Source organism: Clinocottus analis, unplaced genomic scaffold, assembly GCF_023055335.1.
Source record: "Clinocottus analis isolate CAN_PGR_092001 unplaced genomic scaffold, fCliAna1.0.p SCAF_10, whole genome shotgun sequence".
NCBI classification, from domain to species: Eukaryota; Metazoa; Chordata; class Actinopteri; order Perciformes; family Cottidae; genus Clinocottus; species Clinocottus analis.
Window position 1 is genome coordinate 19,847,998 of NW_027175821.1, and position 20,498 is coordinate 19,868,495.

A 20,498-nucleotide genomic window follows, 5' to 3' on the forward strand; every position below is an offset into this window, starting at 1 on the left:
CTTAAATTAGGAATCCTAAGTTAAGAAGGTATAAACTCTGCCATGAATTAAAAATAGCTTTGTGAACAACGTTAAAGAAGTGGGACGTTGTCCTCCCCCCATTCCCCTTCATGTGTAAGTGTGTACATGTGTGATGGTATACGGGCATGCTGTGCGTGTCTGTGTGCATGTAATGGAGGTGTATATAGATGCATATGTATAAGCATTTGTATGCATGTATATAAAGGTTTTATACTCGCTATAGGTTAACCTATTGAAATCAATATTACTGTTGTGATTATTTAGTATTTATTTTATTTTAACATGTTGATTTAAAAGGCAAGGATTGTTCTGTTGTGTTGATGCACAACAAAAAGTTAAATAAAAGACAAAATGGTATTTCTCTCCTCGCAGCTGAAGTTAAACATTAGAGACGTGAGGATGTTTTTCTGCTTTCAGATGAGTACTTCCTGCAGCGAGGTTGTACTCAGCTGCCTGTGTGCTGTTGTTTCTCTTCCTCATGAATCCTGATGATATCAAAGCAGTAAACTGTTTCTCGGCGTGACCTTTGGAGTGATAGTATCTGCTCACAGGTTCCTGTGACTTCTTCAGCGTGCAGCGTGGATCTCTGCACATTTATGACATGAAACCAAACACTTTCAAAACGCTGCGCAGGAGGAAGTACGACCATTGAGCCACAGCAGAACTATGTGTGTTAAACATGACATTGCTCTGCTCCTTTTTATATAGTTATTTAATTCATAGAATCACTAGACTTTAACTGCACAGTTAATAAACCCGTGAGTTTAACGGCCTATCAAGGGCATAATGGCAGTTTGCCACCTGGAGCCCGTGCACTCCTGCAGCGGCTCTGAGAGTAAATGTGTAACTACATCCTCACCTTTGTCGTGAGCCAGCCGCGTGCACTTGGCCGTCAGGTACTGGATCTGACTGTAGTCCTCGTCCCTGTGCGCTTGGAAGAACCTCCTCATGATGGATCTGCGTTCGGACCGCTTGCTCTCTCTCTCTCTCTCGCTCCGACTCCCCGATTAAAAGCCTCCTCCGGCTTCCCATGATCCTTAGGAGCAGCGCAGGTGTGTCTACCTGTAATGTTTCTCTCTCCCTGTAAGTCTTAAAGACGAGAAGAGCGCACCTACAGAGGGCAAGTTTAGGCATCAGTCTAAGCTGCTGTTTTCATAACATGGAGGCATGCTGCTGTGTGTGTGTGTGTGTGTGTGTGTGTGTGTGTGTGTGTGTGTGTGTGTGTGTGTGTTTCAGGCTCACTGTTTGAATAGATAGGAAAACTCTTGACTTGATGTCGTGCAGAAACTGAAGTCGTTAAAAGCAAATACTAAAGTTGACCCCCGAGGCGGCGAGCGCTGCAGGAGAGCAGCGAGGCGGGCTTGTCGCGTCTTGAAGGCGGCGGCATCTTTGCAGCCGCCTCGGGTTAGCTCTCCATGAGAGGGAATTTATGGAAAAACATACCGGTTACTGCACTTAGATACTTATCTTGTATTTATCAGGTTTGTATGTAGAAAACAGTCTGAAACTGTTTTATTTTTCCTAATTTCTCAAAAATTGTCTCTTTGTATCTGTTGTGTTTTTTATATTTATCTAATATATATATATATATATATATATATATATATATATATATATATATATATATATATATATATATATATATATATGTTTGTGTGTGTGTGTGTGTGTGTAAGAGAGCTCCGTGAACGATTAGCTCTCAGTCAAATTCCATGTATGTGTGAACACACATGGGCAACAAAGCTGACAGTAACTTAAAGAAGTCTGGTACATGTACACTGAGGATGTGTCACTAAATGCTCCACCTCCAGCTTCAACGGTAAAACTGTGTTTTTACATGAATACATGAGTAATCATAATTTCTTGATATATTATATAATATTTTCATATTTTTCTGCATTGAGTATTTTTACTTTTACTTAAGTATGTTTTCTTGGTTTATACTTGAATGTACATTGAAGTGACATTTTCAATGTGGGACCTTTACTTTTCACAGAGTATTAGTACTCATAGTAGTAGAATACTTTCTCCACTGTTTGTGTTGTAATGGAGACCTGGAAGCAGATTATTGTACAGTCTTTGAATGTCTTTTTTATGTCTTTCAATATTAATTTAGGTAATGAATCATTTCTGTCAGGATTACTTAAGGAGTGTTTTATTATCTCTATTTAATGTTTCAAATGAAGTTAATCAGTTTGAGCTTAATAGCTTGATAATACAAATAAATAACTGATTACAAATAACAAAGGCACAGAATGTTGTGTGTTCTTCATAATTAGCCGATAAAACACAGCCAATACAGTAAAGTAACAATAACCATGCGCTAGAAGATGATGATAGAAGTTACTTTCAAAATATTCTCACTTCAAAAGTGTGACGTTGTGGCTAAAAACAAATGTCTGTAAATGAGACGCAGTGATGTCACTGCACCTCTTCCCCTCTGCGTGTGACGTCACATGTTGCTGTAGAACCTTCTGGCGCCAGCAGGGGGAGGCAGAGCTCCTCCAGTCTGCTCTCAGGAAAGCAGTCGCTCATCTTCATGCATTTATATTTTAATGAGTTCATTACTCACTTACGCCCTTTTTATTGTTGTTTGAATGACAGTGGTGCTATCAATCAAGAGATGTTGGGGAATAATATTTCATAAAACCAGTATTTCTTTTGATTGAGGATTGTTGCGTCCTGTGATGATCTAAACTCTGGTTTGCAATCTGTTCCACTCCTTCTACTGGACATTTATTGTAAAAGGTTAATCTATATCATTTATTTTGGAGAGAAAATCAATATATTGGGCTAAATAAATTCAAACTTTATGCAGCAGCCTTCAGTCCACATGAGGAGTTATAGTAATAATACATATATTCTGGCTATATTATAGTGTATTAAACCATTTAATAAATGTTCATATACTTCTTATCCCTTCGACATGAACCATATAAGATGAATAGAAGGACTTCCTTTCACTGGGCAGGATGAGATGTTGGGCCACACACTTACTTCCTGTGAGTGGATCTGATGCAGCCGTACCGGTAACCGGATTATCGCAAGTCATTCAAGGGAGAGGATGTTCAAAAATGGCATTTATTTAAAAAAAAAAAAAAGATAAAAGGAAACCACCATGCTGACTTCTGCCTCTTTAACAGAAAGCTTGTAGATAGAAAATGGCGTTAGGGACATTTGACATTTTGAAGCGTCCGATTATTCAAATAAATAAATACAATATCTTCCCCAAATTTGCGAGAAAGCACAGCGTGACATTTCTTCTCAAAACAGAAACACAAGAGAAGCCCATCCCGTCACACCGGGGAGGTTCAACGTCAGACTACAGAACAGAGACAACGCTTTGACACAAGGAGCTTCACGCGGCGGCGCTCACACGCCTCAGGACGCCGGCTCGCCCCACGCAACAATATGCACGGATCATGTCAGTAGTTTTCAATATTACTCAGAAGTCAAAAACAAGTTAAACGTGAACTGGAAAAGCTGCCATCGCTGTGGTGCTTTTCATACAATCAGTGCCTTCACTGAGGTCGTGATCTCTGGAAGAGTTGCGTAACAAGACAAGGACGTTCAAATAAATATCACAGCTGAGTGTGAGGGTTTTAATTACAAAGTGTGTGTGTGTGTGTGTGTGTGTGTGTCAGTATTTTTAGCTGCGGATTTCCCTTTGCAGATTTCCAATGTGTATTTCCTCCATATTTGTTCAGAAGGAAACGCTGTGTTTACCTTGAGAGTGCTTTCCTGTTGTCTCAGTGGTTTGTGTTATTGGGACTCGGGTCAGAAGATGTATGAAGATGTATTTTTCATGCAGTGGCTTCAAATGTAGCGCCGCAACCCGGGAGGCAATTAGCTTAGCAGGAAGTCTGGAAGCTATCCTAATTTAAAAAAATAAATAAAACATCCCAAAAGTGAATCGATTGACACGTTGTAGTCGTTTCTTTCATCCGCACCCGAGCAGAGATATAAAAAAGAGAAATGGGGCGACAGAGGGAGGAATGTGCGATCGCTCGTTAACAACTTATAGTGAACGCACCTGAATCCCTCTGAAGAGACAATTGTACTTGTGGCTACTTCTGAAAGTGGAAACTGTTGTTTAGGGATCAAACGTGTTGACGTCATGAGTGTCTGAAACGTCCATTGGAAATCTGCTGTGCGTGGAAACCCCGCGGCAGAAGTACACTCAAACAAATATGAGTCAGTATTAGTCCTCATTAAAAATCAGATTGTGTTTTTTTAATCTTCCAGAGAGCAAACTTAAGCATACACAAGACCCCCCCCCCAAACATCATTGATCTAAAAGGAAAGCGCTTAAGCTCCCACAATGCACTTCAACAGCGAACAGGAGAGCAGCACCTGACTGACTAGAGGCTGTGAGCTGCCAACAGGTCACACAACCCAACGCACACATTTCCTTCACAGAAACACCTCAAAACAAATCAATACTGGGTGTGTGTTTTTTTATATCGTGACAATGCTGGTGTGAGGAAATGTGACGGCATGTCTGGACCTAAAACGTGACAGCGAATTATTTTATTTTGAAGGAGTCGCATGTAAAAGCTTATGGGCTGTTGGTGGCCTCGGTTGTAAGTCTCAGCTTGGCTCAGATTCTCACGAGGCCACCGTCCTCGAGCTCATCCTACGTTAGCTGGCAGCTACTTTAAAAAAAAGCTTTTTATGCTTTCTTGACCTGAAGGCTTGAGGAGCAGCATGAGCACCCAGGGGGCACCTGGGAAAAACCGCCCCATCAGTAACATTTCATCTCTGTCTCACTTTGCGTGATGACGTTCAACTTTTTACGCAGTTGCAGACATTAGGTGTTTGAAAGGGGATAACTTTTCTTTTTTAAAGTGACACATTTCCAACATTGGTCCCACAACAGACGTGAAGAACAACTGATTTACAGACACACATTTAACAGGGTTTAGTGGTAGTAACAGTTCTTCTCCACCATCACAGCTTAGCGTTACACTAGCTTAGGTTTTCACCTTTTACTTTTGAGAAAACCAAGACAGTGTCAATCAAATTGTGCCAAATGGAAACCTTTTGCTGCTAATCCTGGGCGATACAATCCAGACCACCCTGTCCTTCCAGGTCAGATTAACATTATTAAAGTTTTTTGTTTTTTTTCACAGATTAAATCAACAGTAGCTTTTCAGATCAAACGTGGAACACACAAATGGAGAACATTTAAAAAACCTCAGAAACTATAATGAGTACAAATCCAACACAGAAAGTCAGCAGTTTCCATCCCACGAGTGTCAGTTCAATATAATGCAGGCGGTAAAAAAACAAAAGAAAGAAGTATTGCACTGGTTTGGTGTGAGTCTATGCATGGGCGGTCATCATATAAATAACAACAAGAACCAAACAGTAATACAATAATAATAATAATAATAATAATAATAATAATAAAAACAGTTCCCTCTGCTGTTTTACCACTGCTGCCAACTGAAGTCGTCGTTGGACCCAAAGACCATGAAGAAGCCCAGGATGGTCCCGAAGATGACGACGTTGCCCGTCAGCACGAGCGCACACGCCCCCCAGGCGATCTGTGGACCAACGCATCAATAATTCAGGTTAACAAATGCTGCCGCACGTCTGCCAGGCCGCATTATTCAGGCCGAAACCTCGTTCGGCGCAAGCCGTTACAGCGACGGTAAACGCCACCGAGGAGCCTCCGAAACTTACGACGGCCGCTCTGGCGAAGACGACGGGCAGGCCGAAGGCCGAGATGACGATGCCCGTCGTCAGGAAGATGGCCAGCTCTTTGCAGGCGTTGCTGGCCGAGTCCGTGTCGTCAACCACTCTCCGCGAGATGCAGTAAGGGATGGGAGACAGGATGTAGAAGAAGAGGAGGAACAAGGGCCAGTATTTGCTGCAGAGAGAGAGAGAGAGAGAGACAGAGAGAGAGAGAGAGAGAGAGAGAGAGAGAGAGAGAGAGAGAGAGAGAGAGAGAGAGAGAGAGAGAGAGAGAGAGAGAGAGAAGAGATAAGTACCCTCATGCTGTGGTGATGAAAGAGGAATCGAGTGACTTGAAGGACGAAACACTTCTCAGCACATTATCTAACTTCACAGGTGTATTTTATTTTATTCCAACCCGATAACGGCTTTGCGTGTTTTGTTTTTTACATGAACACAAACACTAAAGGTCTTCCTTACATTTAGGTTTGATAGAGTTGTGTCTCAGACATTTTACATTTTAGCATCTATGACAGTTATTAAAGCTAACTGGATTTTTTTTGTTTCAGTAGACAACAACAAAAGTTCAACTAAATAAAAAAAGAATAAAAACCATGTGCATGTATTTTAAATATGAATTTTACCCGGCTATACTATCTATATTAAACCATAAATAAGCTGGTATTGCAGGACAAGTCTGTATTATTAACATTCAATGAATTTGCACTTTATACACCCGGTGAACCTGATTGTGCAATACTGTTCTCATATTTGTGTGACTTATTTTATGTATTTTCTTATCTGTATAGCATTCATAGCAATGTTTATATTTAATTTCTTGTATTCTGAATTCTAATTACATTTTTACCTTAGGTTTATTGTCATTCTGTGTGCGACCAAGCAAAATACGTCTTTCATTGTACGGAGTAACTTTGTTATCTGTGTATATGACAATAAAAACATCTTGAGTCTTGAATGTCTGAGGTATTTAGGATCAGCAACTTGCCGTTTTTCATGAGCTGACGACTTTACGGTAACTGATCTTATGATGAGCCACAACTGTCCGCTGCTATCGGACTCTGCTAATAAATATCCTCCATTGATTTTTCTTCCAACACATTCTGCTGGACTGAAGCCGACACTTGGCATCACGATAACGGCTCAAATGCAAATGAGATTAGATTACAGGAGCCAAACCTCGGGGCTGTCGCTCGAGGTTTCTCGTGTTGGCCTTGGAAAACCTTGTCAGAGTCGTTTTGAATTAGCAAGTCAGCTGCACCGACCACACTGGAGTGTGTGGCGGGCGATGAGCAGCAAGCGGCAGACACCAGGCTCTCTTTTCATGTGGTTGAAAGCCCAAGATTCACTTTTTGAATCTGGGCGGTTGTTTCAGTCCACCAATCAGAGCTTTGTTTACAGGATTAAGAATGGGAACACTTTCTTCTCACATTGCTACCTAAAGCCACCTCCAGAAAAAACATAAATAAATAAAAGTAGTGGCGTGTTGATCCACACAACAACCCTTAAATCATCATATTTCTGCAATCACCTTGGATGATAACTGCTCTGAAAATGACTGGCGGGGCAGAAATGTAGTTCAAATTACCGTCCCGCAAATTACAACGCAACAAACCAGGGCGCCGTTTCGATATCCCACCTTAAAATACTGAAGAGATAATCCGGCCCCTGCAAACACACCTGTATCTAAAGCTGTAAACCCATGATGGGATCACCTGAGGTGCACCTGAGTGCCAAGTGGGAACACTAAGAAACACACACACACACACACACACTCACATGGTGTGTCTGTGTGTGTGTGTGTCTTTGTGTATGTGTTTGTGGTACTTACTCATACACAGGGAGGGCACATCCCAGCATGAGGAACATGAGGCCAATGGCCCCTCCGAAGGACAGACTGATGAGAGCTAGAAGACAATTGGGACAAGAGGACATCAGCATGGACAATGTCTACATAAATGTGATTTAAGTATTATTAATATCACGCACTACTTCTCTCTCCTCTCTCCTCCATCCCAGCATACCCCCCCCCCCCCCTCCCCTCTTCTGTAGCCGCCCATGTGATGAATCAGCTGATATAATGCAGCTAGCATCGCATTATAACGGTAACTACTACGGTATTGTACTACAACAACAAAAAGGGGGAATGGCGCTAATTGCAGCCTCACAGTGAAGCGTCACGTGGCTGGAGCGTCTGTTCTATTGTTATAATGCACATTATTGTGTTGACTAAAGAATAAAGACTGTGAAGCTAACGCTAACGACTGTACTGGCCCTGCGGCTTCCTCGCGTCACCGCGAGCTAGCCATCCATCTTCAGAAGTATTTACAGGTATATAAACTGCGCCGGGATTATTAAAAGCCTTTTTTTTTACCTTTAATCCCGGCCATTTCTCCTGGACAAAAGGTCGACACGCGGCCCCGACGAACGACAACAGTCCGCACGGTCCAACAGTACCTACAACCCTGGCTACCGTGCTGCCTTCCGGTGTTACCAGAAATATAGGACTTTTAAGACACGCAGAAAAAAATCCGATTACATAGATACTTTATTCATCCCCAGTGGAACATTTGTTTGTAGCAGCACCAAGCAAAGATATAGAGTAAACATAAAAGTATTAAGTATGGAAAATACTATATATATATATATATATATATATATATATATATATATATATATATATATATATATATATATATATATATATATATATATATATATATATATATAATACAACAAAATAGCAGAGCAGAACATATTAGATTTAATAAATTGAAATACTTATGAAACTGTAGTATATACTGTGTATATAAAGTGTATATAAAGCATATACAGTTAAATATGAGTATATCAGTGAGATAGAATAGGTATTATACTAAATAATAGGTATCTAACTAAATGACAAAGTGTCGTAGGGTTATTGATATTGCTTCAATTGCATGAGGATCTGACCAGAGGTGATTTTACAACATACAAAGAAGCATACAAAGAAGCGTTTGGTAATTAGTGTCCATGGAAATGCTGGTTAATGGTGGAGAACATATTCAAAATGTATTTCAGTAAAAGCCAAAAAATAGAAGCATGTTAGAAGCATTTAAATAGAAGCTCGTCAAGATTCAGCTAATATTTACTACTTTGACATACTGTTGGGTAATTTACAAAAACATATCACTTTATATGTATATAAAGTGCAATACCCTCTGAAATATACAGTAGTTAAGTAACACTGATTTTAAAGTAGTCTCGTGTCGAATAGAACCACCACTATTTTTTCCTTCTTCATTACAATTATTCTGCGTTACTTTTTTACTTTTGGTTTTAATATAACTTTTTCAATAAGTAACTGGGTTTTAGTATAACTTTCCCAGTTGGAAGACAGGAATCACTACTGCTGTAGCGCCACAGAGTGCAGGGGGAATGACGGTCGCAATGCGGAAATACAAACTTTATAAGTCGTCCATGAAGGCATCACTTCACCGAACAGTGAGAAATTATAGTCTTTTTCCAAAAATACAACGTAAAGTATTATTATCAATGACAAAACGTCGCGGTTTATCACAAATATTCGCATTGTGTATTTTATGTTATTTTAAAAATAAATAATACATATTATTATAATAACTTCTGACCCGGATGTGTCAAATGTTCTACTTCCGCCGACTCCGTGAGCCCATTCCAGCCAAGATGGCGAGCGCAGGGGTCTCAGTGGCTTCGCTGTGGACCGAAGTGAACCGTTGCGGGCAGAATGGAGACTTTACGAGAGCCCTCAAAGCTGTGACTAAAAGTAAGTGTTCACGCCTGTCGTCTTTACTCTCAAACCGGAAACAGAACAGTCCACGCGCCATGGTAAAGTAGTAATTTACCCCAGAAACGTGCCGTTTCTCTCCTGGTTAGTGACGTGTCCCTAGCCCTTGAGCTAGCTCAACATGGTCGGTGTCCAGCCAGCTTTACAGTCAGCTGTCACCAAACGCCGTTATGCGCGTGCAGTGACCGCTGGTTCTACAGATTTCAGTCTATAGTGTGTGTCCTTGTGCCTTTAATCTGCGCTGCTAATGAGTGTGTGTGTGTGTGTGTGTGTGTGTGTGTGTGTGTGTGTGTGTGTGTGTGTGTGTGTGTGTGTGTGTGTGTTGTCGCAGTTCTTCAGGAAAACAGGGACGACGTGACGGCTCTTCACTGTAAAACAGTTTGCCTCGTTCAGACCGGAAGCTTCAAAGAGGCGCTCAACGTCATGAACACTCATTCAAAAGTGCTCAGCAGGTAATGCATTATTACATACAATTAATGTTTAAAATGCATTATGTTTGAGGGGTGAACGTGCATTCCTAAAGTGAGGAACAACTATCTGATCAACCAGATCATCAATTACTTAAATACATTTAACATGCTAAACATTCTTTGGTTCCAGCTTTTCAAATGTTAGGGTTTCCACACACTATTTCAGGTAATTGTAAATAAAAAATGTTTGTTTTGGACTGCTTGACGGTTGAAAGCAGGGTGGAGGATGACACCCAGCCACCGATGTAAAGAAGCGCTCTCGCTGCTTCTGTCTGTCTTTTTTCTTCGTCATTTTTCCCTTCTATGATGTTTACAGAACTTGCCTCACGTCGGGAAATTACCGATGGTGATTATCTCTCACTGGAAATCATCGCGATGTTGTGATCAAACCCTTTTCATTCTCATGTTAGTTTCCAGTTTTACGTACTCTCCCCCCGTTAACGAGTCTGCTCTCAGAGCGTTAACTAGTCTGCTCTCAGAGCGTTAACTAGTCTGCTCTCAGAGCGTTAACTAGTCTGCTCTCAGAGCGTTAACTAGTCTGCTCTCTTAATCCTAAACCGCATCAACGTGTGACTGTACAACAGGGACCACAAACACATTATATGCCATTCTCATCAAAAGTCATTCCCCCCAAAGTATTTAAGTTTACACTAAACAAGTAAGCTATTATATTGTGTAAACGTAAACATCTGGGGCTTATATTGTGCCGGGGGAAATGGAAGAAGACGTTCGAGTAAAAAGGGAGACAAGAATAAAGTGATTGCCGTCTTGTCTAACCTAATGAAGCAGCGTGTTGTTATTTTATTATATGAAAATATCGGCGCAAGAGAAACCCTCGGCTACACATGTTTGGTAACTGTCAAGCTGCAAATGACAACTAACGGTCGCACAATTTAAATCACCTGTTATTTTGAGTGCTTACTGATATGGAAAGCTGGTAAATGTAAACAGGATGTACAGTACTTTATGGATGAATAAACTACCTCCTGTGACTCACTCTCAACCAATCAGAATGCTTGATTTGATCTACCCGTATTATAAATGGGGATTAAACAGAGTGAATAAGTTGTCAATACATGAAGACACACATTCAAACACATATGTCCAGAAGTGGGTCGGGGTTTATCTCCACTCAACAGAAAGAAAGGCTGTTCCAATACACGAAGAGAATGAGCGCTGGAGCTCTGACCGACACTTCAATTGTTAAATAAAACAATCAGTACTTGCAGCCCCTTTTTTAATGTTTATTCACACATTTGTTTGAAGCACATATCATAACATACAAAAAAATACTGCATGCAACATTTAGCTATGATAAACGAATAACTTAGTCAGTGGAGAGCAGTGTCATCCTTCAATCAGAGGATCAGGGGTTCGATCCCCGGCTCCGCTAGCCCATGTTGATGTGTCCTTGGGCAAGACACTTAACCCCAAAAGTACTCCTGTAGCTGTGCATATGGTGTATAAATGTGTGTATGAATGTTAGCTATGAATGGGTGCATGATGACGAGTCGTGTGAAAGTACTTTTGAGTGGTTGGAAGACTAGAAAAGCGCTATACAAGTACAGGTCCATTTACCATGCATAACTTGCAGTGTGAATGATGTGCATTTCTCTCCTCTCTCAGTGATGTTGTGTTTGAGAAGGCGTACTGTGAGTACCGGCTGAACAGAGTAGAAAGCGCCCTAAAGACCATTGAGGCTGCTCCAGAGCAAACGGACAAGCTAAAGGAACTCTACGGTCAAGTGGTGAGGCTGTTAAGACAATAAAAAAATATATTATTTCTGAATGCTGTATTTGTAGTTTATTGTTGAGACTTTTGAGGGAAAATAAAACGGCGTTCCTCTTTATGTGGAGCATCTTGTAAAAGCCCATAAAACATTTAATTTGACTGATGTGCATCAAATCTATTTTTATTTTTTTTAATCACTGAAGCTTTTGGTGTTTGATGTAAAGACTCCCGCTGATGGGAAGTGTCTCTTCTCATTGTCCAGTTGTACAGACTGGAGCGCTACGATGACTGCAAGTCCGTGTACACAGATCTGATCCGGAACTCCCAGGATGAGTACGAGGAGGAGAGGAAAACCAACCTCGCTGCTGTGGTGGCTTCTATGAGTCAGTGGGAGGAAGCTCCATTGGTGAGCTTCTATACAATATTTACATGTTGGGCTTTTTCATGGACTAAGTCTTATGTTTTGCTCTCAAATCTGATTTTTTAAAAAAAAGCAACTTTAAAGTGTTAACATTCAAGCAACTTGAATGCAGAGCATAACAACATTCAGTAAAACAATTGGAAAGCTCATATTCAGCTACTTCTTCAAATGTTTTCCTTGTATGAATACTAAAGAAGAAGAGCTCAGACCTTCATCTAAGTCTTAACTGGATGTGTTACTGGGCAAATTATTGTATTATATAGTTTTGATGTGTTTTTTTCTTTCCCTCTGCAGGACGACCTAGGTCTTCCAGAGACCACATATGAGCTGTGCTACAATGCTGCCTGCACTCTGATTGGCCAGGGACAGCTCACGGAGTCCTTCAATAAACTACGGCAAGCGGAGGGTCAGTCGCACGCCGTTCTACCTTCTTGCTGCGTTGTCCGTTCTTTCATCTGACATAAACTTGATTGTTTTTCATTTACAGAGCTTTGCAGAGTCTCATTGGCAGATGATTCTGTGAGTGTTGCTTCCTTTGGCTCCTAAAACATTCACACGCCATTCATAAAAAAGAAAAATGACTTTTCAATTTGTAACATTTTCATCCGGAAGGCAGAAGTAGCTCTTTGTGGACTTTGTATTTTTATAAAAGATCATGAAGTGGAGAATAACGCAAGAGACTTAACCGTCTTATAATTTAGGACTTGATGAGGAAAAGGCACAAACAATTCTGGAAGGCATTAATGTTATCAGTAATTTATTAATAAAAAATTACCTGGAGAGTCAAGTCTTGTAGTTGAATTTTACTGAACACAATTTCCAGTAATAGTCTGGACGAAGATTGGGATTTTAAACCACTAATTAACTTTAAACGTTATCAAAGTAGACGATGTTCATGCTTGATGTCTTAATTCTCCCACAACAAACTGTGATTGCCGCTTCGTCTCTTCCAGGATGTGACCGAGGAGGACATTGAGTCGGAGCTGGCCGTCATCCATTCTCAGATGGCGTACGTTATGCAGTTACAAGGCCGGACGGACGAGGCTCTGCAGCTCTACAACCAGGTCATCAAGTTGAAGTGAGTGCAGGGTTCAATATCTTCAAAGAACAGGTGAAGGTGGTGTAGCACAGGTTGAAACAAGGATGTTGTTGTTGTATACTCGTTTTTATTTCTGTCGCTATGTCACTTTGTGCTCCGTTTATGCCAGAATCAAAGTCCATACACAGCCTGTACTTGTAGATGGATGTATACTGTATTCATTCCCAAGGGGAAATGTGTTTGTTACAATCGCAAGCTTAGACAAAAAAATAACTTATTGTGAAGATTTACAGCAATGGACAGGAATGTTTTCCTGTCTTGGTCCTTGTAGTAGTATGTGTCAACAAAGCAGATGTCAAATAAATGTACCATAATATACAATACGATACAATGTACTTTGGCATGGACTAAAGCGCCGCGCACATGATATGACTCATAACATATTGTCTTTTCATTATAGCTGCCTCCATAGTAGTAATAAAAATTTTTTTTTAAATGGTCAAACAAAGCAACGTGCACTAAAGCACGTCACAACCGCACATTACACATCGTACACAAGCAGATGAAAACGAGCCATATAATGCACAGCCGCTAGCATCCCACCGTGGAGCTATTGTTGCTCGATCCCGACATCCCTCAAGCCTCATCATTTCAAATTATTGTTGAGGGAGGCACACGTGAGTTTTAAAACGTCATATGCTCTTAACTTGCAGGCCGTCAGATGTGGGGCTGCTTGCTGTGACCGCCAACAATATCATTACAATAAATAAGGTGAGTGTGAGACGATCTCACCAAAGGAAAATACTTCATCATGAAAGTATCACAAGAGTAAACCTCAGACCACTCACCCAACAGTCTGAAATCAGTTCACATCTATCCACACTCTTCAAATATGGAAGCAATATTCCAACTGTACAAAATGTGTTTTGATTGACGCGCTCGTCTACTTTCACAGGACCAAAACGTGTTTGACTCAAAGAAGAAGGTAAAACTGACGAACGCTGAAGGAGTCGAGTACAAGCTGGCGAGGAAGCAGCTGCAGGCCATCGACTTCAACAAAGCCCTTCTGGCCATGTACACCAACCAGGTAGCTTCAGCGGCCGCTGGGACCCAGAAGAGGAGGATATGAAGTTGTGGATTATTCTCAACAATTTTTGGTTTTCATTACTGATCCAAGTTTTGTTGGCGTCAACAGGCGGACCAGTGCAGGAAACTGGCCTCCAGTCTCCAGTCTCAGAATCCGGGTCATCCGCGGCCGGTCCTCATCCAGGTGGCTCAGCTGTGCAGAGAGAAGCAGCACAGCCGGGCCATCGAGCTGCTGCAGGTACGAGGTCACCGACACGGCTGCTCGTCTTCAGTCCGACTCGCGTCCTCAAAAAAAATGAAATCCATCTCACTTTTCTTTCTAATTGCGTGAAAGTAAACCACCAACTTTGCTGATGTTTCCTTCTCGCTATCATTTCATAAAACCTTCAGATCTTCATACTTTTGAAACCCCAAAATGCTTTACAGTTGCATGCACACAACGTCTACATGAGCACATGTTTTTTGTGGCTCTGAATTATTTACTCCAGAATAATCTTACTGCTCTGTAACTGAATCAAATAAGGTATTGAATATAAGATGTGTCACGATAACAAAGCCTATATTGACGTTAAACAGGATTTTATTAAATTATTTAGTTTTGTTTTATAAGCATCAGGTGTATTCTCTTCAGATTGTGTTTTAAACAACTTTTGTTTTGTTTTCCAGCATTTCTCAGACCAACATCCAGAGAGTGCATCTGGCATCAAACTGACGATGGCCCAACTCTATTTAATACAAGGTAGTGGCATGTTTTTACATTGATTATACTGTGATGTGTTCAAACACATTACTCTTAAGGATCAGTTGAAAATGTTCCAGTTTCAATTGAAAGCAGGTTTTTTTTATTTAACGGAATAGTTCATTCAGTTTTTAATTGTTTGAGTGCCTAAATATTCATTTACAAGATGAATTTAACCACTTGGATGCCTTTTTTAAAATGTAGGTTTCCAGTAATAGTAATAAATTCACTTAGTGATGTTAAGTTTAATGTTCCATCGTTTGTGTTGTAATACTCTTGTTTTTGTTTGGTCCTCAGGTCACGTCACAAAAGCGTGTGATGTTCTGCGGTCCATTGAAGAGTTCAAGCACAAATCGGGGATGGTAAGTCCTTTTGGACTTTGACCTTTTTTTCGACATTGTCTTGCATCACCTCTGACATCTAAACTTTGTCGTCGACTCCTCAGATTTCCGCTCTGGTAACGATGTACTCCCACGAAGAAGACATCGACAGCGCCATCGAGATTTTCAAACAAGCGATCGAGCACTACCAGTCTGAACAGGTTCGTGTTCTGTAGATACGACGAGTACATAGTTTTTAGGCTGACTTGGACGAGCCAACACGTGGACCGGTTCTGTTTGAAATCAGCGGCCTGTTCTCACTCCTCCACAGCCCGGATCTGCTGCACACTTGGCGCTCGTACGAGAAGCAGCCAATTTCAAACTGAAGTACGGACGGAAAAAAGAAGCCATTAGTGATCTGGAGCAGCTGTGGAAGTGAGTTACTGAAAGAACTCTGGAGGCTCAACATGTGCAGAGTATTAGAGCTCATTTCACAGCTGCTGATTCTGCTTCTGTGTTGCATCAGGCTTGTCAAGCAGCTCATGTGTTTGTTGAGCTATTTTAAACGGCTTTATAAACATCGCTGCAATGTGCTTGTAGAGCAGAAAAATAACTTTTAAACTATACAATTTCATTTTATAACTCAATGTGACGGCAGAGTGTTTATTCATTGCAGGCATTAAAGGGATAGTTTGGATGTTTTTATCATTTCATTGTCTGTGTAATACTTACAGTAGAACCTTTTCATTTATTTGTCTTAGTCTATGTTTGTCATTTTTATAGATAGATATGTACTTTATTAATCCCCAAGAGGATTTTTTTTGTCAAAGTAGCGTCCCACATTTTTTTACTTCACATTTCAACAAAGCTTCATTTGTTTCATTTGTCTTCAAACAGGCAAAACACCAACGACATCCACACGCTGGCACAACTCATCTCGGCGTATTCTCTGGTGGACACGGACAAAGCCAAATCGTATCCTTGTGATCTACTGACATTTAAGACACTGCAGCTGAAAAGATACTTTTTTTTTTCTTCTTTTGTTTTTTGTTAAATGTATTTTTAGAATCAGGCAACTGTTTTGTGATTTTAATAGTCAAACAAACAGCCAGCGTTTTCTGATTTTAACATCTCAAATGTGAGGATTTTCTCGAGTGAATTAATATTTTCGGAATAATGCTGAGATGAAAGGAGGTATATAAGGACACGAGTGTGGACTTTGAGAAAATATAATTCATAACTTCCACTATTTTTTGCATTTTAAAAACAAAATTATTAACTGCTTAGTTGTTGTTAGAAAAATACCAAACGCAAGTCATTTTTAGTTGCAGCCCTGGAAGACCACACTATAGACTAATGACTAATGTTTTTTTTAGATAACAAGGAACACCGAATTGAAGCTCCAATATATATTGTCCAACCTGAGATTATCATCATATTTTAATTGTATTTAATTTATGCTACAAACTGTTGTACAACATTGCATTCCTAACAATAATAATGGGAAAACCGTAAGACTCTTTCGATGACCCTATGAAGGTTTAAATAATGTTGTGCTTTATTTATATAGCACCTTTCATAAAGTGCAGAAGGTATTTAAAAACACAAGAGACACAAGGAGCAAAAAATAAATAAAATCCCAAAGATAAAGGTAGAAAATAGGACGATAATAGTAATACATGTTGATCTTGTTAAAACGCTTATAAGATAATCAAATGTAATAGAATGAATTAAAAGCAAGATTGTAAAAGTAATTTAAGTTGACCCTCCACCTGGAAAGCTTCCATTTGACATGTTAAACAGTCCTAAGCGTTGCACTGCAGCCTCAGCAAGCACCTCCCGTCTGCGGACACAATGGCCTTAAACGTGGACGTGGACGAGCTGGAGAACTCCATCGGCGCCACCTACGTCAGGAAAAAGGCCGCTAAGGTCACCGGAGAGAACCTTCCCAAAGAACAAATGTAAAACCCCTCTGCTGTCTTCCTCGGCAGCTTCATGATGTTCATACGCTTTCACCCGGACGCTCGTACGTCTTTATGCTCAACTGCTGCCTTTTGCTTCACAGCCAGCCGGGCGAGATCAAAAAGAAGAAGAAGAAGAAGAGAGGTATGCCGTTAATGAAATGTTTGTGAGACAGAATGATTACAGCAAAACAAATTCTATTCAAAAAGTCTCTATGCCCACTTAACATCGAAAAAAAAACCAATAATTGTGTGACGTTATGTTGTGAAGTTTAACCCCCCAGTGTAGCACAGATGTTCTATTTAACAAAGTCCATCTCTCAAACCGCTGCAAGTGATCTGCCAACACTGTTGACCTCTCTGGGCCACCAGTAGGAATTTATTTATATTTATTATGAAATGTATGTATGTTTGTATAAAATCTATATATTTATTTTAGGGTCTGGGCATGTTAACGATCATGCGATTAATCAGTTAAATTTTTTTCAACTTTGCCCAGCCCTAATTTATTTATACACATGTATTCATTATAAATCATCTTATACAAGCTGCTTTCAAGATGATGTATAATGCAGAGCGGGATCGACCAGACTCATCTATCTCATGTAATCCTGATGTCCTTTATTATTTTTTTAAGGCAAGCTTCCCAAGAACTGCGACCCAAAAGCGACCCCTGACCCCGAGAGGTGGATGCCCATGAAGGAGCGCAGCTACTACAGAGGCAAAAAGAAGGGGAAGAAGAAGGACCAGGTTGGAAAAGGCACGCAGGGAGCGACGGCCGGAGCATCGGCTGAGCTGTGAGTAAAGAAACCGCCCGTGAGCGGAGCCGTCTGGCTGCAGTTTCCTGTTCTGAAACCCAGTAATCTACTAATGGAGGAAAAGCAGCAGAGTTTCCTGCCGATGAATCCTCAGTGGAGACGTCCAGCTGCTGCGCAGAAGAAACGGTCTTGTGTGTTATTTAGGCCAAAGTTAAACTTCACATGCTTATTTTATTGTTACATTATCAAAATATCTCTGCTCTAGAAATAACCCTTCCTCATAATTCTTTCTAGAATTTAGAAAAATCCAAAATTATCCAAATGTTTTGTGTGTTTTTTAAAAATATATTTTGTCGCGACCCGGCTCAAGCGTCGCGACAAAACGTACGGGAGCTTTATGCTCTCAGCCGAGGTGCCGCTCATCAGGGGGACCCTGCTGGGGACAGACACAGACAAACAGATTAGCGAATCGTCACATATGTGTTATATATGTTAAAAAATATATATATACATTTATATGTATTTATTTTATTGATTTTTTTTTAAATTTTTTTATTCATCTGCTCCAGGGATGCCAGTAAGACCGCCAGTAGCCCCCCTACCTCTCCCAGGCCAGGGTCTGCATCCGGCTCCTCTACGGCCCCCGCCCCCAACGTGGTCCCCCCGCGACAGCAGAAACCTGCGGCCTCGGGGGCCACACGCAAGAAGGCACCACAGAAGAAGAAGAAGGGAGGCAAAGGAGGCTGGTAGTCAGAGGGAGGCGAGACAGGAGACAGAGGGGCATCACCAAGAAATCATGAGCTTTTCTCTTTTTTTATGTTTCTAGGTAAATTTGACTTTTGTCCTGGCTATTCGTTTATATACATGAAACCAAAATCCCCCCTCTGCTCTTCTACGTTGTTAACTTGTGGGGTTGAAAGTACAGAAGAGAGTAATTAAAGGACGGCTCCACTGAAATTTACTTTGTTGCGCTGCAAAAGCAGATGGTTTCTTGAAGTGTTTCTGTTTTTTACTTTTGACCTTCTCAGGTCACGGTGAAATACAATGAAAATAAAATGCAGATATTATTTTTTTCTTCATTAAAATGTCAGATGAATGGAGAAAAGGCTTTTCTTTACCGTTACCTGGTGCTGTAAATGTCCATACAACCTCTAATCACTGACATTTCAATTAAATCATTTAAATCATGTCCGTCCTGACATCAAGAACGTTTTGTGGGACTTTACATTTTTGCAACAGTACATTTATTTCATCTCAGTATTGTACTTTTACTTTCTTGATTCTTTTAATTGGAAAAAAAATACTATGCTTCCTGCATTTTGAGAGATTGTCTTTGATATTTCTTGGATCTGAGTATTAAATCATACTCTTGTTTCCTTAAAATTGTCCCTTGCTTTCAATCAGCTGCAATGTTGAGGAATATTTATTTTTGAGTCCCTGTGTTGGTTCAAATTCAAGACCAATAATTTAAATTCTTGAATTTAATTCTGTCCGGTGCATGTTTTAGGCCTAACAGGTGTCCACTTTTGTTAAGTCCTAATTAAAACCATTCACAATGACAAACGGCCCCTGTGGTTCATACAACATAGATGGCAACAGCTCCTGAGCTGCCTTAATTAGTTGATGTTTGTAGTTTTGTCGGAATTGAAACCGTTTGTAATATAAAAACTAGGTCTCGCAAAGTTGAAAAAAAAGTACTGATAAATCAATCTCAATATGTGCCAAATTTAATAATGAAGTAAAAAATTATGTTCTGATAACATTACTTAATAAAAGCATGCAATACACTAGAACAGTCACTCTCGGAGCAACAGCAAGTTAACACATGCATACATACATCTATAGTATATAAATCTGTTTTTTTTTTTTTTTAAACAGCTACCAGAAAAAACATTTGTGTTTTATTACGGAACAACAGAGTGCGTTCAGAAGTAAGGGTCCCTGTTAGGGACAAGCCACTCCTTTGGTCCATGTTCAGTCTGTTGCTTATCTTTAAAGATGTTAAAGACCAGCAATTATCTAACTTCATACAAAAGCAATAAGCGCTTTTCATGTTTTCCAGTTCAGTTTTTCTTGCTCTTTTATGCTGTATTCACACCAGAAGAGTTGCAAAATATTCGTGCGAGTAGATTGAACGTAAAGTCAAAGTTTGACCACCTGTGAGCGCTTTGTGAGACGTAGTGGCGCGGTATAATAAAGTCACATGCATGTTTATGTTAATCTCTATTCCAAACAGAGTCTAATGGTGCGTTCACAGTTCACACCAAACGTGTCGCAAATATTCGCTACACACTCGCGCCTGAAAGGGTCGTGGCTTATTTTCGTAATCCACCATGTTTCTAGTGATTATACTACTTCTGCTTTATACTTGTAAATTCCACCCATGTCAGAACATACAACTCCATTGTGTGTGTCTGGGTTAATATTATTATCCGTAGTCCCACAACAGC

General features: G+C 40.3%; 2 protein-coding genes across 2 annotated transcripts; one reads left to right on the plus strand and one right to left on the minus strand.

Moving 5' to 3' along the window:
- Positions 1-3,083: 3,083 nt before the first annotated feature.
- Positions 3,084-8,186, minus strand: LOC137796867 (leptin receptor overlapping transcript-like 1). The gene is made up of 4 exons (XM_068595084.1): positions 8,093-8,186; positions 7,550-7,625; positions 5,710-5,896; positions 3,084-5,570 (listed from the first exon to the last, which is right to left on the minus strand). Exons 1-4 carry the CDS (start codon positions 8,106-8,108, stop codon positions 5,454-5,456), a joined length of 396 nt encoding a protein of 131 aa, XP_068451185.1. The 5' UTR covers positions 8,109-8,186; the 3' UTR covers positions 3,084-5,453.
- A 1,206-nt stretch (positions 8,187-9,392) lies between these two features.
- On the plus strand, positions 9,393-19,235 carry srp72 (signal recognition particle 72). The gene is made up of 19 exons (XM_068594405.1): positions 9,393-9,502; positions 9,855-9,975; positions 11,620-11,740; positions 11,987-12,130; positions 12,440-12,551; positions 12,633-12,664; positions 13,099-13,223; positions 13,898-13,955; positions 14,140-14,271; positions 14,380-14,508; positions 14,937-15,009; positions 15,307-15,371; positions 15,455-15,550; positions 15,661-15,764; positions 16,227-16,304; positions 17,153-17,290; positions 17,395-17,435; positions 17,928-18,087; positions 18,618-19,235. The coding sequence occupies exons 1-19, from the start codon at positions 9,403-9,405 to the stop codon at positions 18,796-18,798; spliced, it is 2,010 nt and encodes a 669-aa protein (XP_068450506.1). The 5' UTR covers positions 9,393-9,402; the 3' UTR covers positions 18,799-19,235.
- Positions 19,236-20,498: the final 1,263 nt, after the last annotated feature.